Source organism: Sus scrofa, chromosome X, assembly GCF_000003025.6.
Source record: "Sus scrofa isolate TJ Tabasco breed Duroc chromosome X, Sscrofa11.1, whole genome shotgun sequence".
NCBI lineage: Eukaryota > Metazoa > Chordata > Mammalia > Artiodactyla > Suidae > Sus > Sus scrofa.
In genome coordinates, this window is record NC_010461.5 from 91818677 (window position 1) to 91841763 (window position 23087).

Sequence of the window (23087 nt, forward strand, 5' to 3'; positions counted from 1 at the left end):
ACATCAATTTTAAAGGTACAGCTGAATGCTTAAAAAAACATACGGAATCCTATCCAGGCAGAACGTTTTCAGTATCCCAGAAAGCTTCCTCACATTTCTTCCAGTCAATAACCCCCTACTCTGAGGGACCACTGCATTCACTTTTGTGCTACATTTGTTTGCCCGTTCTTAAATTTCATATAAATGGAATTATATGCTACATACTTTTAGGCATCTGGTTTCTTTCAACATTCATGTACATGTATTTTTGTGGATCTTTGTAAGCTTTTATATACCTAGGAATAGAATGACAAGGTCGTTCAGCAGAGGTTTGTTCAATTTTAGTAGATACTACCTAACAGTTCCAAGGTAATTGTACCAGTTAACACTTTCATCAACAATACATGAGAGTCCTAGTTTCTTCCTGTTCTTCTCCATGCTTGGGTATTGTCAGTTTTTTCAATTTTAGCTATATTGGTGGGGTTTTGTGTATCTCATTGTAGTTTTAATTTGCATTTTCCTGATGAACAATAATGATGAAAATCTACTCATATGATTGTAGGTCATTTGGAAGTTCTCATCTGTGAAATGCCATTTAATTCTTTGTTCTATTTTAAAAAATTGGATTGTCTATATTTTCTTATTGATTTGAAGGAATTTAAAATATGTGTACATACTCCATGCAAGTCTTTTGTTATATTATGAATGTTTTCTCCAAGTCTGTGGTTGGTCTTTTCACCCTCCTAAGGTGTCATTGGATAAATGCAGGTTCTTAATTTTAATGAAATCTAATTGATCAGTCTTCTTTCATTGTTAATGCTTTTGTGTTGAATAAGAAATCTTTGACTACTGAAGGTCATAAAGATATTTGCCAATGGTTTGATCTGGAAGATTTACTATTTTACCTTTCATATTTACGCCTATGGTCCATTTAAAATTATTACTATTATTGGGAGTTCCCGTCGTGGCGCAGTGGTTAATGAATCCAACTAGGAACCATGAGGTTGCGGGTTCGATCCCTGGCCTGGCTCAGTGGGTTAAGGATCCAGCATTGCCGTGAGCTGTGGTGTAGGTTGCAGACGCGGCTCGGATCCCGTGTTGCTGTGGCTCTGGCGTAGGCTGGCAGCTATAGCTCCGATTCGACCCCTAGCCTGGAAACCTCCATAGGACGCGGGAGCGGCCCAAGAAATGGCAAAAAGACAAAAAATAAATAAATAAAATAAAATAAAATAATAATTATTATTGTTATTATATCCAGTGTGAGGTAAGGGTCATGGTTCCACTGATTGATTTATTTTTTTGTGCAAGTACCGTGCTGTCATATAACCGTAGCTGTACATCTACCCTTGATATCTGGTATTCTATGTCTTCCAATTTTGTTCTTTAAGATGTTTTGGCTATATTCAGCACTTTATATATGATTTAGAAGCACTTGGTCTAAAGTGCCCTTTGAGGATGGTTTTGTGCTTATTAACTCATTAGCCTCCACACGCCCTCTCAACTTCAAAATTGAGGTAACTGCGGGGTAGACCAGTAGTATATTTGTGGCAATCTCCCTCCCTCGAGTGAGACTGTGTCTCCAAAGTATCGCGAGATATGGGAAACTGCGCTCAGACTTCCTTGCTCAGGCGTCAGCCTAAAACTCAACTAACTTGAGGTGAGGAAAATTAGCCCTGCATTTCAGGCTTCTCAAATTTCCAATACATGATGCTAGCCTCAAACTTTATGTAGGCTGCTCATTTTCCTCGGTAGAATCCCTTTGCCTTAGTACCAAACCTCATCTTCAACTTGTGCCCGGAATCAGCTCGTCTCCGTGAAGAAAAAAAGACCTTAAGTATCAGCTCACTTAGGAAGGATGCTCTGAAATTTTAGTTCATTTTGTCCTTGTTTCCATAGTTTGTGGATATCTTTAAACCTATCGATTTTGCAGTTTATCAATTTTTTTCGTTGCATTTTAGTTGTGACAGGAGCAATGACATCTTATTTGAAAGTGAAAGCCCAGAAAACGTTTGATAGGCATAACCTTGACCCTCTCATCCATCTTGGATATATTACAGGTGAGAAGTTTATGAGTAGGCCAATTCAGTAGGTTAGTGGAAGGGCAGGTCAAATGGACACAACACTCCCGTCACAGATGATGGGGACTGTTGAGGGGACTCATCTGGCTCTTTCCATCCCTCTGCTTTAGGACTGAGAGTTAAATTGGAATTCAGCCAGTCTCCAGGGATGGGAAATGAGATTAACATTCTCAGTTTTATTCCTGCTTAGAATGAGATGTTAGCTCTGGCCTGAATGAGGCAAAGTTTGCTCATCTGACACCTGAATTTGTGCCCTCTGGCACAATACTTTAGGAATCAGACCTGGGCTGACTTCCAGCTCTGTATCTTTACTTACCATGTGACTGTGGGCAAGTTACTTGATTTCTCTGTTCTTCAGTTTTTCCATCTGTAACTTCACAGGGTTATTGAGAGGTTTAAACATACAAATAAAAGTACCCAAAGTATAATATGTCTTCAATAAATGTGGACATCTACTAGGATATTTATGAGCATATCATCTCATCTGATAGAAAGCTTTTGAAGCTGGGGATTATGCTTGGTTATTCTGTTGGGAGGAATAAAATGTACATACAGTGGGATGCACAAATACTGAAAAATACCATTCAATGAGTTTTGATGAACTCATAATCTTGTGTAACCCAAAACTCTAAAACATGATTATTACCATCACCTCAAAAAGTTCTCTTAGCTTCTTCTAGTCAGTTTCCACTCCCCTGGACGCAACTGCTATTTTGATTTTTCCACCGCAGGTCATTTTGCATTTTCTAGAATGGCATATGAATGGAATCTTACAATAGGTATTCTTTTATGTCTGGCTTCTTTCATTAGGTATAATGTTTTTGATATCTATCCACATTGGTATCCCTGTCGGTAGTGGCTTTCTTATTATTGCTGATTAGCATCACTTTTATATGAATATATCACAGCTTATTTATCCCTTCTTTTTTTTTGATTGACACCTGGGCTCCTTCCATTTTTTTTTCTTTTTTTTTTTTTGGCTATTATGCATACAGTGGCTATAACCACTCTTGTAAAAGTCTTTTTGTGAACTTTTGTTTCTCTTGGGTAAATACCTCCAAGTGGAATTGCTGGGACTAGATAGGTGCTTGCCTAGTTTTATAAGAAAATGCCAGATGTTGTCAAAGAGGTTGTGTCATTTTATACTCTTACAAACAATGTGTGAGAATTCTGCTTGCTCCTTCCACGAGACTGCTTTTTCTCTTATCAAAAAGCAGAGATCCTGTGAGTTAATAAAATAAACTGTGATGCGTCTAGTACCCATACTCCCATATTTCAGATGGAAAGTTGCCTCCAACCAAAATCATGCCTCCTGGTTATGATGGTTATGACTTTATCACCAGGGCAAACTCTTTGTCTACTGACAGGATTTTGGACACACACAAAAACGTGTGGTTCTGACAGGACTTATGCTAAGTAAAGACAGTGTATAACTAAGTGGGTCAAACCACGCCCTGTGGAGACCAGCAAGCTCCATGTGAAAAATCACAGATCATCTGGCTGATGATTTTGCTGCATTCCAATAAAGGTCTAACGAGTACAAATAGCTGAGGTAAAGCCTGTGGCTTTCTGGGCCCCACTCTGATCAGAACTGCTGGAAGCAAAGCAAAGCAAGGCAAAGACAGGCAGTATCCTAAAAGAGTGAGATGGATGCTTACTTCCTAACACTCTCCACTAGGAAAATCTTGACTAAGGCTGATGAGAGGAGACTGGATTGATATGTAGGACTGGTAGCTAAGAATTTAATGTGTATATATGCCCAAGAAAGCAACTGGCCAAAAGTACATAGCTATACTGATCAGCTGTGGACTGGAGATATATGTTCTAATAAATGGAAGATTATCGACTGGGCTATTGCAGGAAAAACAATCTGGTGAAGGGAGATATAAGAAGAAATCAACGAGAGGAATTTAACAATTCATGTAGGACATGTACCAGCTCATCGGAATGGAAAGGCAGAATAATCTATTTAGAACAAGAGCGAAGACAATCTGACACCTCCCCACCCCCTAACCAATACAGACTCTGCAGTCTTGGAAATTCTAAGTCTCAACTTAGTTCCCTTGTCAGTTCAATTTAAGGTTGCAGGTTGGGCATATGAAACCTTAGGGCATGTGGACGTGAATATTCTAGGTAAGCAGAGGAGAAAGAGTGAAAAAAAAAGCTATGAATCAAACAAATGAGTCAGCAATATGAGATATGTCAAATTACTAAAAGTTTGCATCCTCAACAAACTCATTTTTAAGGGGAACAGGGTGGGTGCAAACCTGACAAATGTGGTAGGTAGATTATATTGGGCCATTCTCTAGATTTTTAAACAAAGAATGTTGCCTTCTCCTATAGCCAAAACCTATAGGATGGACAAAGACTCAAGGATGCTAACTTTATATTTCTCTTTTCTATTATTAGATCTGCTTTGCTGTTTTCTCTTGGCTATGACAGTCTGTCTGATGGTCATTATCATAGCAGTTCACCACCAATACAAATAAGAGTATGATATGTAACTTTTGTGGGAGGTTCACTAAAGGTATCAAAAAGTATGATGGGATTACTGGCTTCATTCTGTACTTGATCATCATCATAACCATATCAGTGGCCTCATTTCTCAACCAAACCAACCACATAACCATTGCCAACCCCTCAGGATCCATTGTCACAAAAAGCCCATTTGCTATAGCTTTTAGTAATATTTTATCTACTGAGTAAAGCAGAGAGGGATGGAGTCTGTGTCAATCCCCATACTAGTTGGTAGACTTGTTGATTGTGTAGCCCAGTTAATAAGAATAGCTGAAGAGCTTTTATAGCTGATTTCACAAGAACAAGTTCCTTATGTAGAGCAAGATGATAGAGCTGAACAGAGAGAAACAGATGCATCTCCTGAGGAAGCTTCACTACCGGACCTCGCTGATCTCTCAGACTTAGAATCAATACTTACACCAAGGGAAGATGAAGAATTAATCTTTGATATAGATCAAGCTGTGTTAGACATAGATGAGTTACATGAAAATGTACTCTCTGGTATAAACGATGACTTAAGAAGTGGGTAAGACCTTATTTGCCCCCACCAGCGTGTGAGAACTGATCATTTCTCTGTTTCAAATGTATTCTGATTTTTCTGAATGTTGGTAATAAGAGTGTTTCTCCTAGTTCTGCATAGTTTCATTACTAATCTCTTATAGAACAAGTAATATTTGACTTACTCTGGCAGAGACTGGTCTCTTTTCTTCTTTGTATTTATTTGAAAAGCTCTGACTTTAGCTATATGGTTATTTCTTTACCTGTACTTGTTCTTCTGCTAGGATTCCTGATAATAGGAGCAAACAATAGCAAAGAAAAGAAACTCCTTGCCTCACAATGGAGTGAAGACCTGATGAACTCTCTCACATCTTGGGACCCGAGTTCACTGTTTTACAATGAATGGAAACTAAAAGGGGAGTATCCCTCGGGGTGGCATTATAGTGAATACATTCACATTAATAGGACAATATTGGGGGCATTTTTGCTTGAAAAGATATAACTACTTACTAGGCCTTTCAGACAGAATGTGTCATCCAAAGTATGCTATAGCAGACTAGGGGAAATAATTCTGAAAAAGCAGCATCTACCAAATAATACAGTTGTAGAAAGGTTTACAGATAACTCTTAAAAGGCAGAAACCTTTGAAAAAGCTGAGGCCAAGAAGTTCCAGTGCAGGACTGTTCCCTCAAATACAGATACACACCATAGCTACTCTGCAATATTGTTCTCCAAGTGGAAATGGCAAGTTACAGCAAATAACAAGAGAGAAGTATGAATACTAGAAGAGCTAGACAAAGCCCTAACAAGGACTATTCACCTGTGGAAAGTCATGGCATAGGCTCAGAGATTATAATCCACAAGTAAAATTGGATAAAGTACACCTTTTTGGGTATTAACTACATTTATAAAGAATAACTAATAGGTTTATTCTAAGGGAAACTACTTCAACCTTGATATAGAAATCCTAACTCCTTATAAATGGGAGCAATAATGAGTTTAAACAAAATGTGGGCTGGTTATAACCACAATAATTCTACAGCTGCCAGAGGGGTAAAATGCAATAGTTGGAGGACCCCTGTATCAAAACAGAGAGGGACCAAATACCTGTTCAAGAAATTCACTGGTCATACTAATTACATGTCATACAGTATCCTCACTTCCATTTGGAAGAATAGCTACCCTTCAGACAAGCCCATGGACACTATCGTCCTTCTTCCTAGAGAATGGCCTTTTCATCTTACAACATGGGCAACAACTAGGTAAAGACATAAAAGTATACCATTAGACAATGTAGTAAATGAAAATTGTGCAGAAATGACATGTAGAAGTCAATCTACACTGGCAGAAACCAGATTATACCAATTCATAGACTCCCAAAGCATATTATAGTCAAAGGGATTAAAAAGCCTTTTAATACAGATGGCATCAGATCTAACCAATATGCCAGATGCTGCATCTAATACTAAGTAAGCTCTGCATACACTAATAATTAGCTAGCATTAAAGGTAAATGGGGAAAGTTACAAACTATATAACCAGGTCTTATTTGGATGAGCAGTAGCAGGAGAAGCATAAATCACTTTTGCCACTGATTTTCAGGATAAGTTTATTTAACAAATTTGATAAAGAGACTGCTAATAGCCAAAAACATTGAAGCAACCTAAATGTCCATTGAAAGGTGAATGGATAAAGATGTGGTACATATATACAATGGACTATTACTCAGCCATGAAAAAAGAATGAAATAATGCCATTTGCAGCAACATGGATGGACCTAGAGATTATCACACTAAGTTAAATAAATCAGAAAGAGAAAGACAAATATCATATGATATCATAAGTGGAGTCTAAAATATGATACAAGTGAACTTATTTATGAAACAGAAACGGACTCACAGACATAGAAAACAAACTTATGGTTCCCAAAGGGGAAAGGGGGGGTGTAAATCAGGAGTTTGGGATTAGCAGATACAAACTACTATATATAGAATTGATAATCAGGAGTTCCCGTTGTGGCTCAGTGGTTAACGAATCCGACTAGGAACCATGAGGTTGTGGTTTGATCCCTGGCCTCACTCAGTGGGTTAAGGATCTGGCGTTGCCCTGAGCTGTGGTGTAGATTGCAGACATGGCTCAGATCCCGCGTTGCTGTGGCTCTGGCGTGGGCTGATGGCTACAGGTCCAATTAGACCCCTGGCCTGGGAACCTCCATATGCTGCAGGGGCGGCCCTAAAAACAAACAAACAAAAAACCCCAAAATATAAAAAAGATACTGCTGTATCAAGAAAAGTTATGAAGACTCTTAAAATTTTTTTTAAAAATTGAAGTATTGTGATGTAAAATATTATATAAATTACAGGTATACAATACAGTGATTCACAATATTTAAAGGTTATACACCATTCAAAGTTATTACAAAATATTAGCTATATACCCCGTGTTGCACAGTATATCCTGGAAGCTTATTTTAAAAATTGTTTATTATAGTTGATTTACAACGTTCTCTCAATTTTTGCTGCACAGAAAAGTGACCCAGTTATGTATATGCATATATATGCATATATATATATATATATATACATTCGTTTTCTCATATTATCTTCCATCATGTTCTATCCCAAGATATTATATATATCCAAATTGCTTAGAAGCTTATTTTATACCTAATAGTTTGTACTTTTTACCCCTCTACCCCTATCTTGCCCCTGCCCTCTTCCTTCTCCCCACTGGTAACCAATAGTTTGTTCTCTATAACTGTGAGTCTGTTTTTATTCATTAGTTTGTTGTATTTTTTAAGAGACCCTTTTGAAAATCAGAAGGGCTTATGGAGCTACTGAAAGATATTTGTATGAGAAAGTTTCACAATAGATTGCTATGTAGAAAGATTGACAGAGTAGATGAGGATCCAGGAAACTTAGAGGGCTGAACAAAGGCACATAGAGGAGAAAGAGAAGTTACATTGGGAGCAACTATTGTGGATACTTACAATCCAGACCAGACAGCAGCAGATTGAGGGACTTTGCTGCTGCACTAACTGGACAAACTGAGCTTTACTTGCCCAGGGTAGGCGCAGCTATATATGCACTGTGTCCAAAGTGGTAAATAATATATGCAGTGCAGGGAGTTCCTGTCATGGCTCAGCGGTAACCAACCTGACTAGTATTCATGAGGATGTGGGTTTGATCCCTGGCCTCACTCAGTGAGTTAAGGATCTGGAGTTGCTGTGAGCTGTGGTTGTAGGTCACAGATGTGGCATTACTGTGGTGATGGTGTAGGCCAGCATCTGTAGCTCCAATTCAACCCCTAGCCTGGGAACTTCCATATGGTTCGGGTGTGGCCCTAAAAAGACAAATACATGTATATGCAGTGCAAAGGAACTATGTCAAATTAACCTAAATAGAGCGGTGGGAAAGTAAGAGGGAACCATTTATCCTGCCATTCCAATAGGAGCAGTTTTATAAGGAAAATTAGTGATTAAACTGAAATGAGGAAATCTATTTATGTAGCAACCAAGCAAAATAAAAAGAGGAACTGGATAAAAGTTAAAAGATAGAATCTATGCTTTAATTAAAGATTTAGAAATAGTCATGGAAGATATATACTCTCCACTAGAGATTTGGACTTTAGAAAATTGGGCTATAATTTTATGTCAAAATACAACTCAAAGCATAAATACTAGGGCAAGATCAAGAAACATATCCAAGGAGAAACAATCAATCTGCTACAGATTATACTTGGTGAGCAATTTAATGGTAAGTTGACAGATCTGGTGCTTTTCAAATATAACAGATACTTAAGGAATATGGACTCTATAACAATTCCACAACAGATTAGTGTGAGATTGTTTAAACTGTTACCAGTAATGAGAGAACATAATCAACCATATTTACTCAACCAAGAGAAATCTATGAGATTACTCCAGACACTGAAACGAGATAAAGCTTGAGCCAGCCTACAGAACAAATAAGGGTCAATGTGGTCCTCAGGTGTCAAACAGGAAGATGTTACAACTTTGTAATATGTGGAACTGTCTGGCCTCTTGGCTAGATGGGTCACCTGGAAAGATTGGACTATAATGGCACCTCGGGATTAAATAAGATACAGTGCCCTGTTGGCTTTGATTGTGTGATTACACACATTTATGAATTGTTAAAGATGTAACCCTAATCCAAGCAATGGATTGTTGTATTAAGTATGTTGCTCTATGGAACAGAATTAGAAATAAAGTTAATAGTGGTAAGAAATAAGTGTAGGAAGTAAGAAAATACTTAGGAATAAGAGCTAGTAGAGAAGGTATTTTCAGGAGAGAGAAGAAAAGTAGCAAGTCGTCAAGAGTTATGCAGCTATTTATAGTGGAAAGCCATGGTATAGAGTTAGTTCCTAAGCACATTTATGAACCAAGCCTTGTTTTTGTCATATGCGTATTAGCCAACACTAAGTTGTTAATATTGATAGAAATAATTGGTTAGCAATTGACACAAGTCATGAATTTAGAAGCCCAATTAGAAATGGGAGATGGATTAACTAACTTGGCAGTCCAATGATAGGATACCTCTGATTGGAATCCTTCCTGTCTCCTCTGGCAGGATTTTTGTCCAAACTATCCCTTTTCTAGGTTTTCCTGAGAACAACACCAAAGTATGGCAAGGGGGGGGCGGGCAGCGGAGAGACTCACCATTCTAAGATAAACTTTAAGGTGTGAAAACTTTGGGAGATAGACTGGTAGATTGCAATGAATTAGGAAGCATCTAATTCTTCTTTCCTGTGTGCTTTGGCTAAACGTGTAGGAAGTTGTGACTACACAGTTGCATTCTTATGTGTAAATATTACTGCCAGTTATTAGATTATAATTGATTGTAGTCCTTATTAGCTATTGATTTACGCCATTTTATTGTTATGTGTTGAGCAAACTTTAACTAATAAACTTCCATTCACAAATCAAAGAACCTGTGGTCATGCTAAATTACCTGGTGAATTGGAGGCTACCAAACCAGCACAAAAGAACTCCACTCAACAGAAGTTAGAGTATACTCAGAGAAATTATTGTACCAGGAATCTGAAATTCTTCTGGCTTTGTCAGATAGATAATCCTGAACAAATCTCTGAAATATAGTCCTTTCTTATATCTAAAATGATAGTAAGTTTTCTGCCTGCCTTTAATGGTAATGAGGAACAAATAAAATGAAACGGTTTTCAAAGCTTTGGTTGCTATATCTGACAATGGGAAGGAATACATGAAATCAGGACTTTTTAGGAATATCTGAAAAACATCTATATGAAAATACCTGAAGGTCTATGTGAATATTATCCAATAGTTTTATATCTGGTTTCTAAGAGATTATAGAGTTTCCTTATTTTTTCTCCATTCAACTGATTCAAACTTATAGTTGGAATCAGTTTTTGTTTCATTCTTTTGAGCTTTTTCTTTAACCGAGTTAAATTATTTAGAGGAGATTCCTCAGTTCTACAGGAATGGTAATGAGAAAAAAAAGAAAAAGTATCCTTTCAAAAAATAGTGAATTATATTCTATTTAAGTGGGATAGGTTCCCAAGGGGGTTATGCAACTCTGCACATTATTAACCCACTATTATCCAACTAGATTTGTATCTCATGTCGAAGCTGACTATTGTGTTCTTTTTTTGACAGTCATATCTTAATAAACTAGGTGTATTTAACCATTTCCTCTAGGAAATACTTCTCATTTTTTCAAGGACTCTACTCCTCCAGGCCATATTTAAAACTTGTTTTTCTTCTGACTATATAACCCTTAGCTCACCAACCAACCAACCAACCAACCATCACCACCACCACCACCAACCAAAAAACCCTAAAAAGAAAAAAAAATAACCTCTAGTTGCTGAAGTTATTTGATAGTTATTTGTATTGACAGATACAACTATCCAGTGGTCTCAAATGTCACATCTCTTCAAGGTAATAAAGAGTCTTTGAAGGTGATCTCCATTAATAGCTCTGAGGAATAAAACTGCCTTTGAGCAAGGTAAGGAAAACCACCGAACTCTTTACCCCTTGTCACACTGTTATCTTAAAGACCAAGTAGTTGCAAAAACAGGATAAGGAGACTCGGCGGGGTGGGTCTGTCCATTTACTACCTCCCCTAACACAGCCCTTTCAATCTCCATGCTGCTCTTTTGTCATATTTTATCCCCTTCGCGGTTACCCTGACTGGTTTTGAAGCCTGTCTAGATATTTGTTTGGTGGAGGCCTAAGTGGCAGGAAAATGCTGACTCTTGCCCTGCCACTCTGGACTCTGGAGAGCTTAAGCTTCCCGAAATCAGAGAAGGGCTCAGCTTACCTCTTTCTGGTGGTATTTGATTGCCACCTTCAGCTTGGCCAGGTCATGGTACTTTTGAGGGTCAAGTTCCTCGCTGTGGTCATCTCGATGGTTGAGGATGATCTCCAGTTCCCGGGAACTCCGAGCCTGGTCCAGCAGGTCTTTAGCAAAGAGCTTGCACTGCTGAGAGAGCTCCTCATACTCAGCCTTGAACTCATTTTCCACCTTGCTCAGCTCCTTGAGCTCCCAGCCCAGGCGGAAGGCGGTTAGGATGGGGTCTTCGCTTGATAAGGCAATGAGGGAGGGGCTTGCCAGAGCTTTATAGATGTTCAGCCGGGAGCGGGAGTGGCGCAAGCTGTCTACCTCTGAACTGGACACACACTCCACACAGTTGCAGCGGATCTGGTGGGGCCGTGGGATGGTGACCCGTTTCTGGACGAGCAATTTTATGATTTCGTAGTTGTTGGTGTGGGCAGCCAGCATGATGGGAGTAATATCTGGTGTGAACTCCGAGAACTGGGTGTCCATCATCAGAGTGGGGACCTAGGTATAAGAAAATGAAGAACCAAACATAAAATGGCAGGATTAAGGCTCAGAAAGAGAGGGAGCATAGGGCCCATCAGATGTTAATGATTCAGGAACTGGAGTCATCAATTTTTTGTCAGTTCACTTCCTTATCATAATAGCTACTTGTGAAATGCTTACTGTATGCCAGGCATATAGCACTTTACATGTATTTACTCATTTAATCCCCATAGCGACCTTGTGATGTAAATATTCTCCCCAAATTAAGCAGTTGAGGCACATAGAGGTTAAAGACCATACCCAAAGTGACTCAGCTTTAGCTGCAGAGCCAAGATTCAAACTCAGACAATACAACTCTAGCACTTGGCTCTTAAATAACACAAACAAAACATGGCCAATTCTGTCTGAGGCACAAGGAGGGAGTACAGAGAAGTAAAGGACTCTTTTTCTGACCCTCCGGAGCTTGGTTAGGTCGATCAAACTTGCATTAATTGGTAAGTAAGAGTACACAGTAGTATGTGTTCAGTTCCAAATGAGCTGTAGAGACTGCAAAAATATTTGTTTGAGAGGCTAAAGATAACCAGTAATCTTAAAGAACATGCCACTGAATCAAGGCCTGAGGACTGAAGACACCCCCATATAGTTACAATGACTTTGTAACTTCAGGGGACCAAAGACCAAGACCAGACAGTGTTCCTCCAACTTCCTATAGACCCCAGCAAGGTAGAGAGAATCTGATATTGTCAGGAAGAATTACTTGGTCACTGAGGACCTCTAGGTTTTAGGGAGGGGTTACCAATAGCAAAAAGATCTTTGACCAAATTGGTATGTTCATAATAGGGTGCTTGGTGTAAATAGCAGCTGTAGGTGAAATATATGAGGTTCTCTGCCAGTTCAGGAACATAATACTTCTGGGTGAGCAGCATGCAGAATCTGATCAATGAATTAAAAAAAAATCTTTTGACTTTAAAATGTGTCTTTGGGGACCTAGTCTGTTCTTAGTCTAAGAGGAATACTGAGTCCCACACTACACCCGACAGAAGAGTCTCAGTGTGATAGAATCTGGAGCTAGACAATGAGGACTGGAATAGTATGAGGACGCTTCACGGAGGGTGGGGCTGAGGATACAAAGCACGCAGAGGATTCCAGGAGATTGTGAAATATTGATCTTTTTTTGGCCACTGCATGCAGTGGCCTGATGTGGGATCTCAGTTCCTAGGCCAGGGATTGAACTCTAGCTGCCTCGGTGAAAGCATTGAGTCCTAACCACTAGACCACCAGGGAGCTCCCTGAAATATTGAACTTAATACATTTTTAATATTGTTTTATTTTATTTGTCTTTTTTTGGGGGGCCACACCCATGGCATATGGAGGTTCCCAGGCTATGGGTCAAATCAGAGCTGCAGCTGCTGGCCCATGCAACAGTCACAGCAACATGGGGTCTGAGCTGTGCCGTGTCTGTGACCTGCACCACAGCTCACAGCAAGGCCGGATCCTTAACCCACTGAGCGAGATCAGGGATCAAACCTGCATCCTCATGGATGCTAGTTGGATTCGTTTCCTCTGAGCCATGATGGGAACTCCTTAATACATTTTTTAAAAGTTCCAAATACTCATTTTAACTAGGGAGAACAGAACATGAATAATAGAGATTCTCATAGAATAGACAAGTATTGTTTTAACTGCTAGGTTCCTTTTTTTTTTTTTTTTTTTTTGTCTTTTTTTGCCATTTCTTGGGCCACTCTCATGGCATATGGAGGTTCCCAGGCCAGGGGTCCAATCAGAGCTGTAGCCACCGGCCTACACCAGAGCCACAGCAACGTGGGATCCGAGCCACGTCTGCACCTACACCACAGCTCACGGCAACGCCGGATCCTTAACCCACTGAGCAAGGCCAGGGATCGAACCCGCAACTTCATGGTTCCTAGTCGGATACGTTAACCACTGAGCCACGATGGGAACTCCAACTTCTAGGTTCTTTTTACTCTTAAAAAAATTGTTTTGAAAACCCACAGTTGCTGGAAAACTGACAAAAGGATGCGTTACAGTTTTCATCATCTTTGCCTCCATCCCACCTTGGGTGAAGAGTTCCCAAACAGGGGAGTGACTAAAAACCAAGGATTGGGAGCAAGGTGGGGGAGAATAAGGTGGAGGGGTTGGCAAGAAATCTGTTTCCTTCACGGGGTGCTTGCACCAGCCTCTGAATAGTTGAGAGCCAGCTGTACGTTGGTCATCAATTGCTTGGATGGAGCAGCGAGTAAACATTGTTAAACATTTAGAGGGAGCAGCTACAAAGAAGACAGCAGGAAGTGAGCAACTGGCTCATAAAGTAAATTGGACACAGGAAAGAATAATCTCAGAAATTAACATAAGCCTGCAGGCTAAGGAAGAAGTAGGTCTGAGTGGGCCTGGTAATGAACATAAACACAACAACGGGCATAAAGCCTAGAGTTGGGAGAGATGGCAAGTGAGCAATGTGTCACAGTCTGCTTGGGAATAAAGCAGCCCTGAACTGGGGGTCTGCCCCCTCTTGGTGGGCATGGGCACTTCTCAATCTCTGTCATGATCTAGAGGTAGGAGGTGAGGACTGGAGGGAGGATGGCTTGCTGCACAGGGTTCCCTGGGTTAGACTGGAGGTGCATGTCTGCTCGCCACCACAGTGCTTTTCCTGTCTACTCTCTCTTCCCACTTCTTTGCTCTTTCTTTCTCCTTTTCTTGCTCTTTTTCTTTCTTCTTTCTTGCCCTCTACATCAATGCTGACAGGCCTCTCCAAGATACATGATGTACATGTGACTCTTGCTGAGCCCCACTTGAGTCATGGAGCTGAAAAGTTGCTGTCTCTGCCATCAAGTTCTGCTCTCTTTGACTTGGTGCTCAACAAGGAGCCTGGGATTCTCCTTTTGGCTTTCTGGGGACATGACATTAGAGAGTACATCTTTTCAAAAGAAGCTGATCTTCAGTGACCAACCATGTCCCCCCGCCCCAACCCAGATTGCCTTGTCTTTTCCTATCAGCCTTACCCTTCACTGGTTGCCACACCCACCTCATTCATTGCTCTTCAGATATATATCCCTGTGGGATCCCCTGTATGGAATAGTCTGTCCCCATTTCTCTACCAGTGAAGGGCCATAGTATGCCCTGACCTCTTCCATAGCCCCTCCTCTTAACTTCATCTCATTCCTTACTGACCAGCCAGATGTTGTGGGCACTGGGTTGCACTCAAGATCTTATATTATTCTCTAATTATTTCACTTGTGTGTCTCTTGCTTCCTTAATAAGGTTTTGAGCTCTTTGAAGGCACAGCTGTCTTTTCCTCGCAGCATCTAGCACAGTGCTAGACACACAGAAGGTGCTCAACAAAAAGGAACTGTTTCCTATTCTCAAATTAAAGAAATTGATTCCTGTTTACAAACCTGGATCCCACAGTTAGAGTCAATGTGAGCTGGTGTTCTTGGGTCTTACTTTCCATGTCTACTTGAGAAGGTAGACATTCTAAGACTCCCAGGAAGGTTAGCAGATGGGCTCTCTAGGGAGTACCCTGAAGTCACAAGAACCGAGGACAGTCCCTGTTTGTCATTTCCACCATTCTGTTGCTTCAAAATGGAGACCCTGACCCAAAGGCTACAGATTTCTACTCTTCTTCCCCCCTCTGTTTTTTCCTCTCCTCATCCTGTTGTTCTTCCCTTCCTAGACTGTCTGGACTATCATCAGGACAGCCATAGTAAAGAAAGAGAGATACTGGGAGCTTACTTGTGGCTCATCAGGTTAAGGATCTGGTGTTATCACTACTGTGGCTCTGGTTACAGTTGTGGTGGGGGTTCGACCCTGGCCTAGGAACTTCTGCATGCTGCAGATGTGGCCAAAAAAAAAAAAAAGACTCTATAATGAGGGTCAGCAGTTTCTGATGATAATTAGGACTTTGTGATATGGTCTATAACAGGAGCCAAACAGATAACAGGTAACAGAAATAAAAGCTAAGTGCGGGTGCATGTGCATAATTTGGATGAGTGAATGGTAGGAACTGGTGAGCTGCTGAGCACATAAACTCTCAAAGGGGGTCATCTCCTGCTCAGCTCATTTTTGTTGTAAAATTGTTATTATATGCATGAAGGAGGGCTCAGTGTTGTAATTTTTCAAAAGAAGTCAGAAATATGGATTCGGGAGTAGGATTTCTTAAAATCTTACATGTTGATTCCAAAAAGTTAGTGTACAGGCCAAACAAAATACATATATAAGGCAATTTAGGCTTGAATGAGCCAGTCTGTGACCTTTGAGCTAGCAAAGAAGTTGTGAGACTAAGAAGGAATGGGAGAGGAAGCTGGACATTTTAAGCAGTGGCCAGATAATAAAAAGCCTTGTATGCCATGAAAAGGAACTTGATGTTATCTATTGGCCATGGGGAGCCCCTGAAAAGTTTTAATCAGGAGAATGGCATGGTTGAACAAGTGTTTGATAAAGATCAATTTGGCCAAAGTGTGGAGAATTGGCAGTGGTAAATGTGCTGATAAGTGTTTAACAAGTAGCTTTCCATTAAAAAAAAATTCTTGATTTGTAATTTTTGCCAATTTCTGTGGTGTAAATATGCCCACTGTTGCCAGTTTCAAGCTGCCAATATGACATCATGGAACACAGAGTTGGGAAGAGATGCACACAACCATTTCTTGCCAGCTGGTGTAAGCCAGCTCTAGCATACCATTGTATGAGTTTCAGAAAGATAAGATGGATAAAAGATATCAATAGTCCAGGTGAAATTAAGGCAAAATCTTAAACTAGACAATGATTCTAGAGATAGAAAAGAGTAGATTTCAGACATTCATGGGCTATGTCAGTTAGTACCAAAGGGAAAAGAAATCAAGGTTGTCGGGTTTCTGTATTGCAATGCCTGACTGAAAGGTGGTGTCACTAATTAAGACCATATGATCTAGCAATCCTACTCTGAGCATCTATCTGGAGAAAACCATAATTTGAGAAGATACATGCACCCCAATATTCATTCCAGCACTATTTACAATAGCCAAGATGTGGAAGAAACCTAAATGTCCATCAACAGAGGGGTGGATAAAGAAGATGTGGTACATATATACAATGGACTATTACTCAGCCATAAAAAAGCATGAAATACTGCCATTTGCAGTAACATGGATAGACCTAGAGATTATCACATTAAGTGAAGTTAGTCAGATGTAAAAGACAAACATCATATAATATCACTTATATGTGGAATCTCAAAAAAGGATACAAATGAGCTTATTTGCAGAACAGAAACAGACTCGCAGACTTTGGAAAACTTTTGGTTACCAAAGGAGCAGGTGTCAGGGGGAGGGATGGACTGGGGGTTTGGGTCTGGCACACTGAGGTACATGGAATGACTGGCCAACAGTGACCTGCTGTATAGCAACAGGAAACTCTACCCAATATTCTGTGATAATCTATATGGGAAAAGAATCTGAAAAAGAATGGATATGTGTATATAACTGAATCACTTTGTTGTACAACAGAAATCATCACAGCATTGTAAATCAATGATACTTTAATAAAACTTTAAAAAATTTAAAAGAAAGATAGTGAATACAGGAGGAAGAGCAGGTTTAGGGTTTAAAGAAAGTTCAATTTTGGACATGTTGAGTTTGAAGTACCTATTGAGACAGTAGCAGGAGATTGTGTAACTCTAGCATGAATGTTGAAGGAAAAAGGTCAGGGCTATAAAATGTAGGTGTGAAAATCTTCAGCCTATAATAGTAGTTGCAACCGAGAGAGGGTATGGGGTCAGCCTCTGCCCACCTTGGTTCCCCCCTAGCTGGGCCCTTTGATCTACCCCAAGGACTCAGCCCCGCCCCAGTTTCCAGAGCAACTGAGGCTTGAGGTAGGAAGCACCCAAGTAGCTGGCCTCCACCTCCTCTATTCCAAATTCTGATCTCTGAGACTCTGCATTCAGACACTCTCCTTGTTCTGTTTCTGAATCCCAGCTTCTTCCCTACCTGTACCTTCATTCACTCCTAAAAAAAGATTTCTTCCTGAATCCCTATCTTGAGTTTCTGTTCATATAACCAGCCTAATAGCCTATATTTTCTGAATTATTTGTGCCTTTGTCTTTGAGTTAATTTACAACTCTGCAAATTGTAATGAAAATATTTCTTGCCCTGTGAAACACAATTGATTTGTGCATCTATATGCAAATTTCTTCGCATCTATTTGTAAACTTCTTTCAACATTCCTGATGGCCTGTATCAGGGATTAGCAAACTTTTTCAGTAAAAGGCCAGATGGTAAATACATTAGACTTTGTGGACCTTACAACGCTGCTCCTGTAGCAAGAAAGCAGCCAAAGGCAATGAATTCAAATGAATGGGTGTGGCTGTATGCCATAAAAATTATTCACAAAAACAGGTGACAGACTTGATTTGGCTTGCAGGCCAGAGTTTGCAGACTTCTGGCCTCCTAGTTTCCTCACTAATTAATGCATTAAATAAAATCTTGGAAAATGTGTCCACTTGTGTTAACTTTAAATTTGTATGACGGTCATGATTTAATGTCTTTTATTTTTTAAATTACCCTTTAATAGCCATTTTGTGTTCAGATTGAGGTCAGGTAGAAAACTGAATTTTATTCTTTTCTTATTGAGTTTTGCTTTCGCTTTGAACTCCAAAATTATACTGAGTGATCTTGAGCTTTCCATTAAAAATCACATTTTTTAAAAGGTAAAAAAGGTGGGGGGGGGGAAATCAACATACCAAGAAATTAGATTTGGTTCATATTATCTACAACTGTACTTCTAAAGAAACCTGGGGCATGAACTGACTTGATTGAATTTTTAAATTTGCAATAATGTGGGCTTAGGGCATAGCCACTAAAGAAGTTACATTGCCTGCCTCTCCCTAGGGCTTTGCATTCAGGCCCTAATGAGTTTGCTCCTGGGTCTGCCCTAGGTCTCCCTGTTGAAAAGCTGGCATTATATTCTAGGATCCTTCTGGATTAATGAGCAAGGGACAGACTCACTCGGCTCAAAGCTCATCAAATGAAACACCTGCAGTATAGTGAACAGAGTGAGCTAAAGTCAGCTTCTTCGTATTTTCAGCTAAATTCCATTGCGAGAGGACACAACAGGGAACAAATGATGCTCCACGTTCCCCATTTTCAGGGCTGGCTAGGGCTTTTGCAGGATTATTGTTCTCAAGGGGTCCAAACGATACATTCATTTCCATTAACCTCATCACTGGACACAATCTGCTAATTGGAATTTTTCTGAAGCCTGTTGTTACCAGCTTTAGGCAGGCACCCTTGTTGGAGTTTATCACAGGCTTCTGAAATTAAACCCCCCATTTGTAATTAATGGGCAGACACTTATCAGGCGCCACCTCATTCAAACCAACAATGCCGTCTGGTCATAGGCTGAACCTCTCAGATTGGCACTTCCTCACACAGCTGGCCTGATGACATCGTGTTGGAAATGAATCTCCCATCTTGTGCCAGGATTTAGTGAAATTGCAATACCTCTTTTCCACCTGCTTCATCTCCTCCTCCCCACCCTAACGTGCCAGATAAAAATCAATGTTCAATCTTTTTCAGCAGTGCAAGGGACTGTTGGAAATGTATTTCATTTCTCTGTATTACTTAGAAATGAAGAACACTAGCATCTAATCACGTCACATTACCAGCTGCCCACTCTGCCATACCTACAAGGTCAGTTAGCTAGTAGTGGTGATATATGAGCTACTTTGGAGCAGCCATTGGTGTCAGATGGGAAATAATTTGCTTCCCAGGCTCCGGTAAAAACAAAACCATTATAATTGGAATTTGCTGGATCATCTGAGCTGATTTCAAGGACAAAGTGTATGTAATTTATATTGGAAGACTAAAATGGACAAAACTTATTTAGGGACAATGTCACAGAGCCTACCTGATGTTGTAGAAACAATCAAAATTTATATGTAAAAATAAATGATATATGCAACAATGCCTAGCATTAGCCTGATTAGCAGGGATAAATATAATACTAATGGCTACTGGTTCTTGAGCATTTTCCATATGCTAGGCACCATGCTGGAGTATTTCATGTAGTCTTCACCATGGCTGTATGCTATAGGCATACACAATGATCATCCTCATTTTGCACCCAAGGAAATTCACCCATAGAGAAGCTAAGTGCCTTGATCAAGGTCGCTAGCTAGGAAGTAGGGTGGCCAGAACTTGAACCCAGGCAGTTTGGCTGCAAAGCCTGTACTGTTAGCCACTATACTCCTTTACCCACTCACCAGCAAAAGGCCAATCATTTGAATAACACATCAATAAACAAATCTACAGTCCCAACATTGAATATGCAGAGATATCAAGTTGCAGTTTTATTGCATATTAACCTCATCAACTAATGTTCTACCTTAAACTCAGATAAATATTATATAGTATTTCTCAGGTTTGGGAGCCCACACAGTTATTCTTGATTTCTTATGAGATGGAGGCTCTTAATTTTTCAAAAGACAGGCACTAAGTCTATGAGAAAATAACACATGGCTAACTCTGTAAGTTGTGAGAGTTTATCATTTCAGAGTTCTAGTTGTAGGAAACCTAGAAAAGCATTTTTCTCAAATCTAGACTTTCACAAAGAATTAAATGAACCGTTATGTGCATTTTCTTTTGCAAAATATTGGTTATAATGAATGGCAGGGCTGTCAACTTTAAAAGTAAGGTGAGCATTTGAATGGATAATAGAAAAAATGGAAGAGGTAAAAGAAACCCAGATAGGAAGGGAATAAATACATCATGGATGGCTTTTAAGGAGCCAGCCCTCTGTGAAGACATTGTTTGTTGTTATGTTTCCCAGGAAATTCTGAAAATGATGCAGTGAGTTGAAAATCAAGTAAACCAGAGGATATGGGTTATTATGGAAATGGGGAAAATGTCAAAGGTGAAGTTTTGGTCATTGTGTCTGCACGGTGGAATGGAGCCCCAATGTGCTAGTGGGAGTGTAGTTAACTTTGCATGTAGACCTCTGGTGAAGCTTGAAAAATATAGCTGTTTAGGAAAGCCATTGTTCTTGATTCATTTTTTTTATAGGTCATCATGTAATTTTTAAGTTAAATTTCTATTATAGATTGCTTTACTGGAAAGAGGATGTGACCAAGCTGATTTAGAGTTTTCCATGTCATTGCTTATCATGTGACTAGTGAGAGTTTGATAAAGATTTCTGGAAAAGGCAGGATGGACTGGGAGTTTTGGGTTAATAGATGCAAACTATTACATTTGGAGTGGATAAGCAATGAGATCCTGCTGTATAGCACAGGGCATGATATCTAGTCACTTGTGATGGAACATGATGGAGGATAATGTGAGAAAAAGAATGTATATATATGACTGGATCACTTTGCTGTACAGTAGAAATTGACAGAACATTGTAAATCAACTATAATGGAAGAAATAAAAATCAAAATAAAAAATTTAAAAAGAAAATAAAAATGGAAAAAAAAGATTTCTGGAAAGGTCTGAGAACGCAGATGCAGAAACCTTGGTGATCCAACTAGGGCACAGGACCATGTGAGAGCCAGGGTAACGAGATTGACATCAAATATATCATAGGATTACAGAAAGGTTTATTATTGTATAATTTTTCCAGTGGGTAATGATCTTAATAGGATCATATTTGCTAGCAAAACAAAGTCAGAGTGAACAAAAAGAGGGTGTTTCATGCAAAAAAGGGGAGCCAAGATCTCTATTTTGTTTTAAGTAGTTCATAGCCAAGCAATTGAAATGTATATTCATTGCCATAAACTGAAAATTGTTAGGTATTACCAAGAGTCCTGGTTTAGGTCTAGAAGAGTTTGAGTGATAAAAATTAAGCTCAGTTGGTTCTCAGGGTGTAAAGGAAAGTTATAAAAGGGTAATTCTCTCCATTATTCTCAAAAGCTGCGTGGGATAAGCCTGAACAAAGAAAATGACCCAAAGTCAGCTAGTGGTAGGTAAGAGATCTTTTAAAAAGGAATAACGAAAAGCAAACCAGAAATCAGGAAGCAGAATTCATGTTAAATAATGTCAAGAGTATTCCCTTTGCCGATCATGATTTTCTTTTCATGTTCCATGCACATGCCAAATGATGTTTCATGTTAAAGTGCTTAGTTCATAGACATCAGACTAAAGGGTTATATGATTGGGGAGGGGGTAAGGCTTGGGAGAGGAAATTGTGTCACATTCATGAAATGATTATTGAGCCCCAGCTTCCTGCTTCTCTCAGTTATCCACACCCAAGGCAAATCAGACAGGTGGCACTGGCTTCCAGAAGTAGAATACAACTGCTCAGTAGCTATTTAAAATGTGGGCATAGTCCCCGAGGACGGAGGAAGTTAATTTTTTTTTTTACATGACTATCCTTGATCTTTTTAGCAAAGGACACATTATAAGGTCATCAACTATCTTCCGTTTTCCACATCTCTAGATAGGGATAAAGCAAGGTTGAATTTTGTGTATCTAGCCCTGCTGATGGCTGCTACATAGAGGCAGTTGGTGTGAAGTTAGGCCAAGTGCAGTGAAAAGTAGGGGACCATTATGTAGGCTATTTAGAGTTTCCCAAGCTCAGAATTAGGAGAGGAAAAATTGGCTTAAGATCTGGATCTTCCAGTTTGGCGTTCTGGAATGAACATAGTGGATTTTCAACTTTTCTCCTGAAGACAACACATGAGAAAATGCACCTAAACTGCAGTATGGAGAAATTCAGGAGAACTAAAATATAAGCTCTAGCCCAATGACTGGCTCAGACCCATGGCCTTATAGCTGAGATTTCTGTCTTTGAGGCATAGGAGAAGGTGCTGTGGGAGAGCATGAATTCTTCCATGCTTTCAATTTTAAAGAAGTATGACCCTACTATTTCTGGTGCCTCTAAATAGTCCGTTATGATTTCAGAAGCTGCAAACATATTCAAATTCAATCCCATCTGAGAATGCCTTTACTCTTTATACTGTATCACCTTTTGGGATAACGAGGTGGCTGTGTGATGATTTTAGACTCTGTGGAAATCATAATCTATCACTCATACTAAAACTGGCAGGTTCAGAGGCTCTCTTCCTTCTGGTATCCTAACAATTGGTGAACTAGAGCTAGTTCTCCTTCTGTATAGCCTCCATCATCTTAGAGATTTCTCTTCTTTACATTTTTTCCCCCCAGATTGAAGAATTGTTGTTTTGGAAAACTCTGTCCCTAATATGGAAAGAA

At 39.6% G+C, this 23087-nt stretch overlaps 2 protein-coding genes across 3 annotated transcripts in view; one reads left to right on the forward strand and one right to left on the reverse strand.

The window, feature by feature from the left end:
- The window catches only part of TRPC5 (transient receptor potential cation channel subfamily C member 5), a 272031-nt gene that overhangs the window by 102343 nt on the left and 146601 nt on the right, over nucleotides 1-23087 (reverse strand). For both annotated transcript variants that reach the window (XM_005673829.3, NM_001097459.1), the window contains 1 exon segment: nucleotides 11389-11910. In XM_005673829.3, the coding sequence (XP_005673886.1) occupies nucleotides 11389-11910 (522 nt within the window).
- TRPC5OS (TRPC5 opposite strand) lies at nucleotides 2452-5104 on the forward strand. Its single transcript, XM_005674484.2, is given in 1 exon segment — nucleotides 2452-5104. A coding segment is annotated over 1 exon segment (330 nt). The 5' UTR covers nucleotides 2452-4774.